Below are 13,267 nucleotides of genomic sequence, written 5' to 3'. Positions count from 1 at the left end.
GTACATTGTCCTTAATTTCCACAGCAGCCAATTCTTTTTCAGATTAACTTGTCTAGAAGTTCTCTGCCTGTCCTGTGGGAGTAACATACCATGATGCTATTTGAGAAAAAATGGGAATCATATAAACATTCATTGTTAAAATGCTTCCACAGGCATTTATCCCAAACCTCTGTACTCCACTTTGAGGGCATGCAAAGGCAGTAGCATGAAGGACAAAAAGAGTCCTTCAGCACTCTCCCAGGTTCTTCTGTCCCTCATGGGCACATATCCTCTACACACAATCACAGCCCATCCTTATGGAAGCTACTGTTATAACTTACACTGGAAAAGCCATTTTTGTTGCCAGAGACCTTTCCCACAAAAAGGATTGTTTCCAAGCATTGTCATAAAGCCTTTTCATAAAATCCACCTCTATATTAATAGGCTGAACCATGTAAGGGTCTGGGCACAGGCACTGCCACTCACGTTTTGGACTAGTCCTTGGTTCACTTTTGACCCAGGCCACCTGATATCCAGAACATTTCTGAGCATGGCTTGGGAGTTGGCAGGAACTTTGGCCATTCCCAACAGGCAGGAAGGAATTGGAGTTTGATGGCATGAACACAACAAAGATTATATGTTCTAAGAGACCTAACAGTATTTCAGAAGTTGGTAAGAGCCTTGGTGGCATGGGCTGAGAACTGAAAAAATAATCTCAGACCCAAGGCAGACTGTCTGTCAGTGCTACAGCAACTTCTCCATCCTGCTACCTTGGCAAACCTGATTAGAGCTGCCCAGGAATGACAGTGCATCCTGCAGGCTCCAGACTCCAGCACAGCTACAGCCCAGGTTGCTACGTTTGTGATCCCACCTATTTACAGCGATCAGTAGGACAGACCTTTCCTTCAGGAGCATTCAGCACAGACTGTGCCTAAGTTTGATCTGGAGAAGTCAATGAAAAAACCTTATTGGCTTCCCTGGTTCCAACATAATTCGGACAGATCAGCTTTCACCTTGGACTTATCATTGCCTTGGAGCAAGGTATGTGTGCAATTTGCTGCCTGTACAAAACCAAGGGTATTTCCCTTGGTTTTGTACAGGCAGCAAATTACACAAAAAACCTCTGGCTCACAGATCACAAACTGGTAAAAAATCAACGGGAATCAGAGGAAATGCTTTTCTGCTGAATGGGGAAAATTAATCCTAAGTGTAATTTCACCAGCATCAGTGCAAATTCAACAATGGAATACATCTACCATTTGCAAGAACAGGTTTGTCTCCTTTCACATGTGCTTAAACATACATTTTCCTTTCCTCTTTTAAATCTTTTCCATTTGAGAGGGCTGTTTCAAGAGTAACCGTGTGCTTTCACATGCATTTTAGTACTCAGGCCAATAATATCACCAGGTATTTGTTTCACAGCAGTCCCAAGAGACTATCTAGTGACCAAGTCCAGGTGTGCTGGACAGTGCACACAGCACTGGACTATGTCATCTAAAACAGCCCAAGGAACTTACAATGGCATTGAAGTCCAAGCCACCCAAACCTTTGCACTCTGTAGCCACAACACTATCATTAGGGAGCTCCAGTTAACTTGCTTCTGGGGCAAGAGATGCTTCCCACTGCAGAAAGCTCATACTGAAATTTGACTGCAGTCATTGTCTCTGGGCACCTGGTTCACACAACACTGATCCCTGCTGTGGTAACGCTACTCACCAGGCCAGCTACATAGGATGCAGAGGAAGGAAGGAAACTTAACAGGTTTTTACAGCTTTTTTACAAGAGATTTGCAAAGGTCAGAGTTCACCAGGCTGGGCAGTGCCTGCACAGACAGCAGTGTTATGTGCAGAGCTGTGTGTGTACAGGCGTATCTTAGTGGTTACGTGCATCCGGGGACTACACAAGACTAGTATAAAAAATGGCTTTTCTAACACAAACAACTTGCCTCAGAAACACCTCAGCAGAGGTAAAAAGAGACTAGAGCCCACTTAGATTCCAACACCTTTTAAATTTTTGCTGGACTATCGCTTTGTGCCACGCCTTTGTGCTGGCTTTGACAAGCCAGCATCACCCTCCCAGCCTTTCCCCTGCCCAACACTCTGGTGCTGTGCTCTGCTCTGTCCTGCACTTATCCTCTGGGTGCTGTTTCATGCACAGCCCTTCCCTGGTTGTCCTCAATCTCAGATGTCCATGGAGAATCTCTTATATTTATTACTACACTGCTGGTAATTTCTTGTTGCACTTGCTAACTCCATCTTGGACATGCAAAACTAATCAAATCCCCTTCTCCTTTCCCACAGTAGCAGGTAAAATAATTTTTTTCAGTTCACCAAATCTATCCCAACACAGCGCACCAGCTCATCTCCCCCTAATGCTCCCTCTGTAAAATGTACCTTCTGACATCTGAGGAAAAGCAGCTTTGACCATTAAAAGAAGTCTGACTTAAGGCAGTTTGGTTTTCACCCAAAGAAGATGGCCACAAATGATGCTATGAATAACTTGGAGAGATGAGGCCTTCTTCAGCTGGTTGAGGAAGCCAGTGTCCAGAGCTGCTGCTGCTTCTGGGGTAGAAGAGGCAGAGACACAAAGCTTGTAAAGCCCAGTTCTCAGGTGAAAGCCCTGCTGTGAGTCCAGAGGGAAGCAAAGTGAGACATAAAACAAAGCAGCAGTTTCTCTCTCCCACCTATCTTCACACCATAGTACTGCACACAGCTGAACCAGTGCAGTGGAAAATAATGTTACGATTTCTAAAGGGGTTTTGCAAAACAAAGGATATTGGATCACATTTTCTCTTCAGGTTAGTCACTAGTCAAACAATAATGAAGAGCAGAAGTTGATTGGCTTTGTTAAAAATAATGAGAAGTCATGGCTTTGAGTAATTTGATCATAAATTTTTTACTTGCTTTTCCTCCTGCATATGGAGGTTGAGATAGTAGATATAATTTACTATGACAAACACCAGCATTAATACATTAATTAAGAAAAACAAATGGTCCCCCTTTGAAATCTCCTGCCCACCTAGAGAGAGTAATGGGGTTATAAATGGAGAAAGAACAAATATTGACTCTATGAAATGTAAAGGTACCTGGGAGTTCACCCATCAGTCTTTAGATTACACTTGCCTTTCAAGATGAATGGGATTTCTTTTATAATCCATTTCAATTGGGGTTTTTTAGCATCTCAGGAAAAAGGAGGGGGACACCAGTGGTCTCTTTAAGTTCTCAAGGTGTTCCAGACTGTTTCTGAAGGATGGTACCTCCAATTTCTGGAGTGAGGTAGATGCTCCCAACCCAAGACATGTCTTTCAGTTTGAGATAAGTACTGAAGGAGCTGCCTGGACTAATCAATGAGTGGTGCTTCTGGTGCAGCTTTCTGTAGGATGCATCCAGAACTCAGCCTCCATCACCCAGACTATAGAAGCTCAGAGGCACAGACACCCCTTGGCATCTGGACACACACAGGACTCAAGAAGACCCAAGAATTTACTGCCTAAGGGAAAGACCTCTGGCATCACATACTGAACTTAATCTTACCTTGTCACACACTCTTCATAACTCTCTAAACTTGTAACATCTCACTCTAAAGCAATGATATACTTGTCTTCTACACAGATTATTGGGTTATTGGAATTATTTCAACATTGGCTTCCATATTAAATACAGTTCCTCTTTAAAATGTATTACCAAATCAGAAAATTAGGAGACTCAACTGTTTCACAAATGCTGAGATCAGCCAGTCTTGCTGTCCCTTCTATAACCTGTAAGGGTGCCACACCTCCCAGAGGGAGCTCAGTTCTGAGTGGGGACATAACCAAGAGGAGCAGGGACATAATCAAGAGCAAAAGACCCAAGAAAAACTACAAAGCCAGTAACAGCTCAAATTCCCAATGATCTGAAAACATCACAGATTCCAAGAGGAATTTAAAGACACTTCTGACTCTGAACACAGAGCCAGTATCTATTGAGGGACTGGCAAAGCTGCCAACAGATCAGTTCACATTTCATATATCTCCTGTACCCAGATAGAAATCATTGGCACACAGTTTTTTTCTTCTCCCATACAGGTTATACAATAACAATTTACCCTCCAGGGCTGGAATTCAACAAAGGCAAAAGGAAATGGAAGAACACAGGTTCCATGATATGCCATGGAAGCCATGTACACTGCCAGAGGTCCTGTGGAAGCCTCAGGCTCAGAGGAGCAGATGTGTGCACTTTCCCAGCACTGTACACAGAGGGGAAAACATTCATTGGCCTGGCAGGGTTAACTGTGTGTGGCTCCAGCAGGATGCACGCTCCAAAACAACCGAGGAGGCCCGGGGCTGTTTTGACAGAAGGAGCAGAAGATTTTCCAGTCCATCGATTTCCTGAGCTCAGTGCTGGGGCACTGAGTCTGAGGAACAGCTCTCCCTCTCCTCTTTGCTTGCTCTACAGTAAGGTAAAAAATGTAATTGTGGATGCTTGATGGCCACCTTAATGAGCAGCCACTCTATCCAGAGGGTCTGGCATCTGAGGTAATTTTAAGCAACGTTTTGGGATTTCTCTGATTGTTTTCAGCTAGGTTAACTCACCTTCAGTTAACCAACAACTCATGTCTCATTAAAGGGAAGCTTCCAGAAAGACTAGAACTGCCATCAGATTGTTTAAAGGTTCTAATAAAATCCAGTATACTCAAACCTTTCCAGAGTAGTTTTTAGAGCTGCTTTGGTACCTGGGATAAACAGGACACAGAGGGATCCAGGCATAGCCTTGTGTCCGTGCTGACACAGATTTGCTAGAGACCCTGAAGGATTCAGATACCTCTGGACAGTCGGAAAGGAGCTCTGTCTGCTCCAGCAGCCATCAATAAGGCTACAGCAACTATGAAGGGCTTGACAGGTGTTCTGAAAAGGGCAAATTTAGCTAGAAGATGAGGTGGAAAGGCCCTCCATGAGCCAGTCCCACTTCTTTTGTAACCTGGGGACATCCAGCTGCCTCTTCTCAACCCTGAATGGACAATAAACCACATCTCCAGAGCAGCTCAGCCCCTTGTAGACATCTCTTTCTGTCTAGAGACAGAGTAGTAATAACAGCAGGTGTTACCATTTTTGCTGTTTCCTGTAAAAAGACATCCTAGTTCCCTTGGGCAACATGAAAATTCACTCCCTTCTTCACACCCTCTGACAGGCCACAGGCAGCTGTGTTGGGGCTGCTGCAACGTGGCTTCAGGTGTTCAGAAGAAATCTCTGGGATTTCAGACTGCAATGCAGACTGTGTTGGAAGGTGATACTCACAGCCCTGATCCTGGTGGTGCTGGAAGTGAAGCACTGCATTCCTGGGGACATAAGCAGGTAAAATCCAGACAGGTAAGCAGGTCAGCTCAGGTTGGTACAATCTGTTGGGCATCTCCACACCAGAAATGTGCACTTCTTCCTTACCTTCCAAATGCAGCATATGGTCTGAGAAGGTCTGTTCTTCAGGCTTTGCTACAACAAGTTGAGTAAAAGCACAGAAATCAAAAATGAATGGCCCAGAGTGACAAAGAAAGGGTGGAGCAAAACACAAGGTCTCCTTCATCCTTAAACATCAGCCTTTTTTCCTCTAATGAGCAGGACCATCATTCAGTGAAATCTTTAGCAAGGAAGTACAAAGAGGGATCAGTTGTGCTGCTGACCTGGGAGAGAATCTGTTGACTTTATTGATACAACTGCAAGGACACATCAAGGGAGGAAGACACTGAAAAGCTGATGTCAAAAGAGATTTGGGTTTCAAATAGGCTGGAGGTGATAGCATGTCCAGCTGGATAACTGAGGGTGTTTGGGGTGACTGTGAGCACTGCTGAACTGCCGTGTTCAGTTTTGAAACAAATACCTCAAGAAGGCTATTGAAATATGGGAGGAGACTTCAAAGACACTAACAGGAGGGATTACATTTAATGGAAGATCTTGGCCACACCCTACTTACATAGATGAGAGGGGATCAGGCTAAGCACTATTTTCTACCCATCCTGCTTTTCTTCCCAAAGAAACTCAGATTTGAGTAGTAAGAATAAGCTGAGTTGGAAGGGGCCCTCAAGGATCATCAAGTCTACCATGTGCCTGAGAGCATCATCCAAACACTTGAATTCTGAACTCTTGAATTCTGTCAAGCTTGGTGCTGTGACCACTTTCTGTGCTTAACCATGCTCTGGGTTAAGAACCTTTTTTTAATATCCAACCTAAACCTCCCCTGACACAACTTCAGGCCATTCCCTTGGGTCTTGTCACTGGTCACCACAGAGCAGAGATCATTCTCTGCCCCTCCTCTTCCCCTCACCAGGAATTTGTAACTGCAATGAGGTCTCCCCTCGGTCTCCTCCAGGCTGAACAGACCCTGCATCCTCAGCCACTCCTCATATGGTTGCCCCTCAAGGCCCTTCACTATCTTTGTTGCCCTCCTTTGTTATACCACCTGAGAACAGTGATGCCTTTCATTTAAGAGCCTCACCCTACTCCAGTGATTGTAAAGTGATCCAGACTTTCATGTTATATAGGCAAGAAAAGCAGGGAGGCAGCTCTTTTCCTACTCTGATGTGACAGAATGAAGAAACTCAAGGTGAGTGTCTTGCACCTTTGTTTCAAACTCAAGAAAACTGTTCCTGAAAAAAAGAGACCAAACAATACACAACAACTGTGTCTTGATGCTAGGGTGCCTCAACAACCCGCACACGAATTAGACACAGGGGCAAGGTTATCACACCTCAAGAGAAGTGAGGTTCACTTGGGAAGCCCTTAGCTCAGGGCAGTTCCAGCCTGCCAAGATGGTTTTGTTAGCCTGAAATCCTCAGTGGTCTGTCAAGGAGTTAGAAACAGCTCCCTGACACTGAAATATCCAATTCTCTTCTTTAACGACAGTTGTGAGCTACAAATCTGCAGTTTTCTAAGTCACAGCCCACACATCTCCTTACAGCTGTTTTGTTATCTCCTCGATCACCATTAAGTTATTGGAATTACCCCTACGTGATAATTCCTCACCCCTCAAGATACATTTTTTTTTACCTTTTTAATAGTGCTTACGTAAGGGCCAAGAACAATAAAAAAAGAATAAACTTGAGAAGGAGTGGCGTACTCAGTGCTGGCAGAGATTCTTTTGTATTTTAAGGGTCAGAGTGCCCTCTTCTGTTCCATCCATGTCCTGATTATTAACTCATTATTAAATCAGCAGATTGTAAAGAAAAACTGTGACTTGTCTTCTGTGCACCTTATTGTCTTCTAAAGCACAGTTAAGAAACCAAGAACCAGACCACAAAGTAGGAAATTACTCTTGTTAACGCGGGGGTTTGGGCAGTAAGCTGCAACCAATAAAAGGGGTTGGGGGAACATCGCAGGCAACATGATAGATCTAATTAGTTCATGAGGTCAGGGATATTTTGACGTGAATCTATACAAAGTTTAAACAGTGGGATGCTATTTATAGACCTGCATTTAAAATTCACCTTTCTCCTGCCTCTCTAGCCGCTAATTGAATCCAGACAGATGGCCACAAAAACCTGACTGACGCAAACATATTGAGCGTACCTCAATAGTACTTTTGCATATAATAATTTCTAAACTAATCTTGGTGAAAAGCACTGGGACTGCAGGATATCTGAATTAAGGACAGAGATAACAATGGCCTCGAAAAAAATTTTTAGTTGAGTGTTTTTATCGTGAAGACACACAGAAGTGTGTTTCTGGAAAACGTATCACCATTTTCATGCAGCAAAGCCAGAGTTTATGAACTGTGGTGGATCCCCGTGGTGTCCAAGGAGCTGCCACGAGTGCGCCTGGCCAGCGTTCCCACCGCCGCCGGTGTTCCCAGGGGATGCACTGGGAGCTCCAGCTCCGCGTCCCAGTGACAGCACCTGCCCCTCTCCCCTGCTTTAGAGCCGCGGTCCTTCTGCCACACCCGAAATCTCCCTGAGGGATGGAGGTGAAAGGGGCCGCTTTGTTTCCTTTCATCCCTAAATCACAGAACGGTTTGGGTTGGGAGCGGAGGCTCTTTAAGGTCCCTTCCAGCCCCAGCCGTGGGACACCTCCCACTAGACCAGCCCAGCCTCATTCAACCTGGCCTTGAACACTGGGAAGTCCACAGCTCCTCCGGGCAGCCTGTCCTAGTGCTTCACCACCCTCAAAACGAGGAATTTCTTCCCAATATCCAAACTAAACCTGTTCCAGTTTAGCACCGCCCCGTGAGGCGGCACCGCCGCCGCGCTCCGTCCCGACGCGCTTTGTCCCCCCGCGCTCGCCGTAGCGGCAGCGCCGCGGCCGCCATGGCGGCTGCCTGTGGGAGGCTGGCGCCGAGGGGCGCCGCCATCGCCCGGCCCGGCCGTGAGCATCGCCTGGGCCCTCGCCCTCACACCCTCCCCGGGCACCCCCGAGCCTCCCCCCGGCCCGGCGCCCTCCTCCTGCCCTCCCTGGCCCACAGAGCGGAGGGGAGGAGGGCTGGCCTGGCGGCAGGCGGGTTGTGGTGGCGTGTCCTGCTTTGGTGTGGGCGGTTCAGCTTGAAATCACGGGTGCTTTAAACGTTGTTTTGTATTTTACAGGGTGTTTTTCTTTATCGGGGTACCGAGTGAGCAGTGATGGAAAGCCACCGAAATTCCAGCCGCCTCCGAAGCCCGTCATTATTGACAGGAAGACGCAGAAGGAGGAGAGGAGGTGAGGGTGTCCCTGTGCTCACCTGAGCTTGTAGAGCCTGGGCTTGTGTCCAGCTCTGCGCTCAGGCTGGCCACTGTGTGAGCACTTACTTAAAGAGTCAAGGCATTATTACACAAAAAGAAAAACTCAACACAGTTTGTAAAATTCTAGCAAAGACCATTTGTGTGGAAATATGTTCAAAACACCTTAAAATACTGTTCCTGGTGTTTCTGAAAGCAGAGAAATGTGAAAAAAAAGTGTAGAGCAGAAAATACTTCTGCACATCTGGAGTTAATGTGGGAGACTCTGTCTGTTAAGGGCATCTCTTTAGTTAAAGGTATTGCTTTAGTGTGCCAGGGGTGACAGGGACACGGGTCCTGTGTCTGCCTTTGCCTTGGACCTCGAGACCAGCTGTGAGCGTGTACATCCCTGGTTGTGACACGGACCTGCTGTCTCTGGTAGCCCTCATGAGACATCTCATTCTGGGTATTTTTGATGTCACCTCAATCCATTGCATAGAATCACTGAATGGTTTGGGTTAGAAGGGACCTAAAGATCATTTGGTTCCAACCCCTCTGCCATGGGCAGGGACACGTCCCACTAGACCAGGTTGCTCCAAGTCCCATCCAGCCTGTTCGTCAACACTTCCAGGGCTGGGGCATCCACAACCTCCCTGGGTTTTAAACCCAATTTGCACTGCTTTAAGTGAGCCAGTGGTTCAAACTGCAGTGCTGTGTCTAGAAGGAGAGTGGTGGTACTGTATTGTTCATCTGCCCCCTCCAAAAAACCTCACTTTGAAGACCATGAGTAGGTTTGGTGTTGTTTATTGCCTATGTGGTGCCTGTGGGCAGCAGCACCAGCCAGAACTTCTGTGCTGCCCCCGCAGCCCCCATAAGGTTTGTAAGGCAGTTTTGCATTTGTTCTCCACTGTGTTGGGCACTTCTGGTCAGATCCAGGACTTTTAAAATGCATCTGTACAAGTGAATTAAATGAGTCCAGATTCATCCATCAGGTCTGAGGCCAAAGTGGTCTCTCCATCCAAACCAGAGTGAGCATATTCAATTATCTGTTGGAAATTGCTCTCAGCTCAAGCCAGTCCATGTCAGGAAGTGTGCTTTCAACTCAGCAGTCGGATAACTGAGGTCCTGGCCATGGGGAAATTCCTTGGCATGGTTCAATTTTTTGTAGCAGAAAATAGTTTTACCAGTCCCTTTAAGCTTTTGTAACACAAAAGGAGATTTATGTGGTGTCTCCTGTAGAATCAGTTTGTGAAAACTGTAATAGATTCTTCCATATCTGTTATTATAAAGTCAACAAATAGTGTCCTGTCATGTGGATTACAACTAAACCATGAGATAACCTGTTCCTAAGCTGTGATAGCACTAACTGAACTGTCCTCCTTCAGTCAGCTCCTCTGAGACCAACATGTATTACTGGTTTGGGAAAAAATGGTGACTTCATGGACTGCAATTAATATCTCTGAAAAGGCAACTGGTGGTGGTTAACCAGCTAGTAATTTTTAGGCCAAGTACTTGGAATTCTCTAGTATTTTTTATGCAAATGCTTTTGTCATACTTTTAAAAGTGTGCCTTTTCTTACAGGTTCCTGAGCCCTGAATTTATACCTCCCAGAGGGAGAACAGATCCTCTTAAATACTATATAGAAAGAAAGGATATGATACAGAGAAGAAAAGTCTTCAACATCCCGGAATTCTATGTTGGTCAGTAACAGCACTAAAACTGTCATAATTCTGTCAGTATTTTACATTGTGTGGGGTGGTAGATAGTGTGGTCATATGTAGAATAGCATAAAACATAAAGTCTCAGGTGTGTTAGATCAACTAGAATGTGTTTTTATAGATAGTATGTCATATTTTAATCTCATATATACATCCAGATTCATTAAAAGAATAATCCTAATGTGTTCCTTACGTGGGTTTTTTTCAATCCTGGCACTTGAGCATATGGTTTACCAGTAAAGCTAAAGAAAAAAAACCCAAAAAACATTAGATTAATTATATTCAATTTGGATAGGGAAGAGCAAAAAAAATAAAGGTGAAGAAGGTTTGTAGTTCACCTGCAGAATCCCTTCAACCTGTATCAATTCAGGCCATGTTAGCAGTTTTTTGTGTTTGTAGTAGTTCTGATGGGAAACAAAAATATTTTCAAAATGCACCTGAATAGATGCACTTTGACTCTTCCCCACATTTTGGTACATACTAACTGGGACAGGCTGTTTATTTTAATCCATTTTTTTGGCAGGCAGCGTACTAGCTGTGACAAGTGCGGATCCCTATGCCAGTGACAAATCCAAGCGGTTTGTTGGGATCTGCATTCAAAGAGGAGGGAAGGGACTTGGCGCTACCTTTGTCCTTCGGAACGTCATAGAAGACCAAGGTGGGGTTTCAGCTGTGGTAATTATGCTACAAGTGTTCAGCAAAAAATGTGTTAAGTTGCAAAGTTTAGTCTGTGGGGAGGAAAACAGCAGACTGAAGTGAAATTGTGAGTGTGCCTGTTAAGGGTACTCTGCAAGTTTAAAACTGTGTACACAGAAATGTTGATGTGCTCTGTACTTGACGGCATGGAACTGCACAGTAATTTTTTTGTCTACATACTTGGTGATTTTTACACATTCTGTGATGGTTATGCTTATGTCTGAGCCTGGACTGTCTGTTGCCATGTAAATACCAACCCATTTTGAGCACAGTGTATTTGCATGAACTGGGAACGTAGGCGTGAACTGTTTAACAAGCAACAGATTAGAAGAGTTTTATCATAGGATCATATTCTGGATTATGGCAAAATTGGGAGCAATGCAAATAGTGTAATTCTGAGGGCAAATCTGAAAGGGGTGGGTGTCCTTTCATACACGCTGCATGTACACTGGAATGGGTAATAACAGCCATTGTAACCAAAAGGGAGTGAGGTTTAAAACCCAACCTCATCTTCCTTAAACTCAAGCCATTCAAGTCTCTTAACCCATTCTGTATCAAAGATTTGACATACAAAGAAATGTGCAGACACAGTGCACGAGTACCAGCACAAGTGCACACAGCACTGTAGGTGCTCCGAGAACTAAAAAGCACATTGCAATGATACAGGAACTGAAGCAGTACTGCTTGGGTGTTTGTATTTCTCATGAATTTGGTTCCTTAACCCAGGCTTTCTGTCTCTAAGGGGTTGAAATCTGCTATGAACTGTACAGTCCTCGAATCCAGGCAATCGAGGTTCTGAAGCTGGAGAAGAGGCTGGATGAGAACCTGATGTACCTGCGAGATGCCCTCCCCGAGTACAGCACTTTTGATGTCAATATGAAACCTGTGCCTCGTATGGAGCATGAGGAAATTCCTGTGAACAAGGTACGAGCCACATGGTTCAGAGGGAAAGCACAGGATTATTTACTTAACTTCCATTTATGACTGTTATTGTGGCAGGCTGTAGCAGCTTTTGCTACATCAGTTACCAGGGTGACAAAAGTAGGTAAAATCAGGCAAGTCCTTGTGCCATTTCTGTAGTGAAAGAATGGTGAGGATGTAAACACCTACCATCCTCAGGAGTTAATTTTGAAAACATGAGAAGAGTAGCAGCCTCCACATTCCTCTGTAGAACTGTGAAGAGGGGAAAGCTTTTCTTACAGAAACATTATTGTTAATGTGGTTACTGATTCAGGAGTGGCTGGTGTCAAGAAACAAGGTAAGAAAGATGGAAGACTCAGCTAAAATCTACATGTCAGGAAAAATCCAGAGACCAGCACACCCTGCCAGTGTTGTGTAGAAACTCAGTATGATAATTCCTCCCTTTCCCCCCATCATGCTACTTTTATTTTTCCTTAATAAAGAGCAAAACTACAAAAGGTGAGTTAGCTTCAATGTATGTTTCATTTAAGGACTCTGTGATAAAGCAAGACCATGTTAACTGTTTCTTTATAACAGTCATATAAAGTAGTAGTTCCTTAACACACTGATAGATTCCTCACTTTTCTTACTTTCCTTCTGTTAGAGCAGCACTTGTCTCACCTTTTGCTAAGCTCACAATCAAAAATCTAATTACTTAATACCTTTTGGGTTTTTTTTAAATTTTTTAATCTTTCGCTTTAGTTGCAGGTACGAATGAAACCTAAACCATGGTCAAAACGGTGGGAAAGACCCAAATATAATATAAAAGGAATAAAGTTTGAGCTACCAGAACATAAAATGAAAGCAGCACAGAAGTGGAGCCAGCCATGGCTGGAATTTGACATGCTGAGAGAATATGATACTTCAAAAATAGAGGAAAAAATTTGGAAAGAACTGAGTGAAGAACTTGAAAAATAATAATGTTTTTTGCAGTCTAAAATTAGCAAGAAAATGAATATTTTTAGTTTACTGTATGGATGATCAATTGTCAAGTTTTGTATATACATGGGCAAAGCAAACAATAAAGTTAACCTTTCCAGATTTCAGTGTGAACAGATTTCTGTGGCTCAAGTGGCCACTGCCCTCCCACTGCTTACAAGTCATTACAAGGAATCTTTCTTCCAGAAACAAACATGTACAGAGCTAAATTGTGATAGAACATCAATTACATTTTTGTCATAGCACAAGGCTGGTGCTAGAGACAAGCTGGGATGGGACAAAGCAGAACAAGAGAAAAGCAATGAGATCATGAGCTTGTGGGG

The 13,267-nt window shown here is 44.3% G+C and overlaps 1 protein-coding gene across 1 annotated transcript; it reads left to right on the top strand.

Moving 5' to 3' along the window:
* The first annotated feature begins 8,202 nt into the window (after positions 1 to 8,202).
* On the top strand, positions 8,203 to 13,046 carry MRPL19 (mitochondrial ribosomal protein L19). The gene is made up of 6 exons (XM_069011717.1): positions 8,203 to 8,305; positions 8,521 to 8,632; positions 10,213 to 10,331; positions 10,873 to 11,007; positions 11,788 to 11,969; positions 12,708 to 13,046. Exons 1-6 carry the CDS (start codon positions 8,248 to 8,250, stop codon positions 12,921 to 12,923), a joined length of 822 nt encoding a protein of 273 aa, XP_068867818.1. The 5' UTR covers positions 8,203 to 8,247; the 3' UTR covers positions 12,924 to 13,046.
* The last annotated feature ends 221 nt before the right edge of the window (positions 13,047 to 13,267 follow it).

Source organism: Aphelocoma coerulescens, chromosome 3 (genome assembly GCF_041296385.1).
Source record: "Aphelocoma coerulescens isolate FSJ_1873_10779 chromosome 3, UR_Acoe_1.0, whole genome shotgun sequence".
Lineage (NCBI taxonomy): Eukaryota > Metazoa > Chordata > Aves > Passeriformes > Corvidae > Aphelocoma > Aphelocoma coerulescens.
This window is presented reverse-complemented; position numbering and strand designations above follow the sequence as displayed.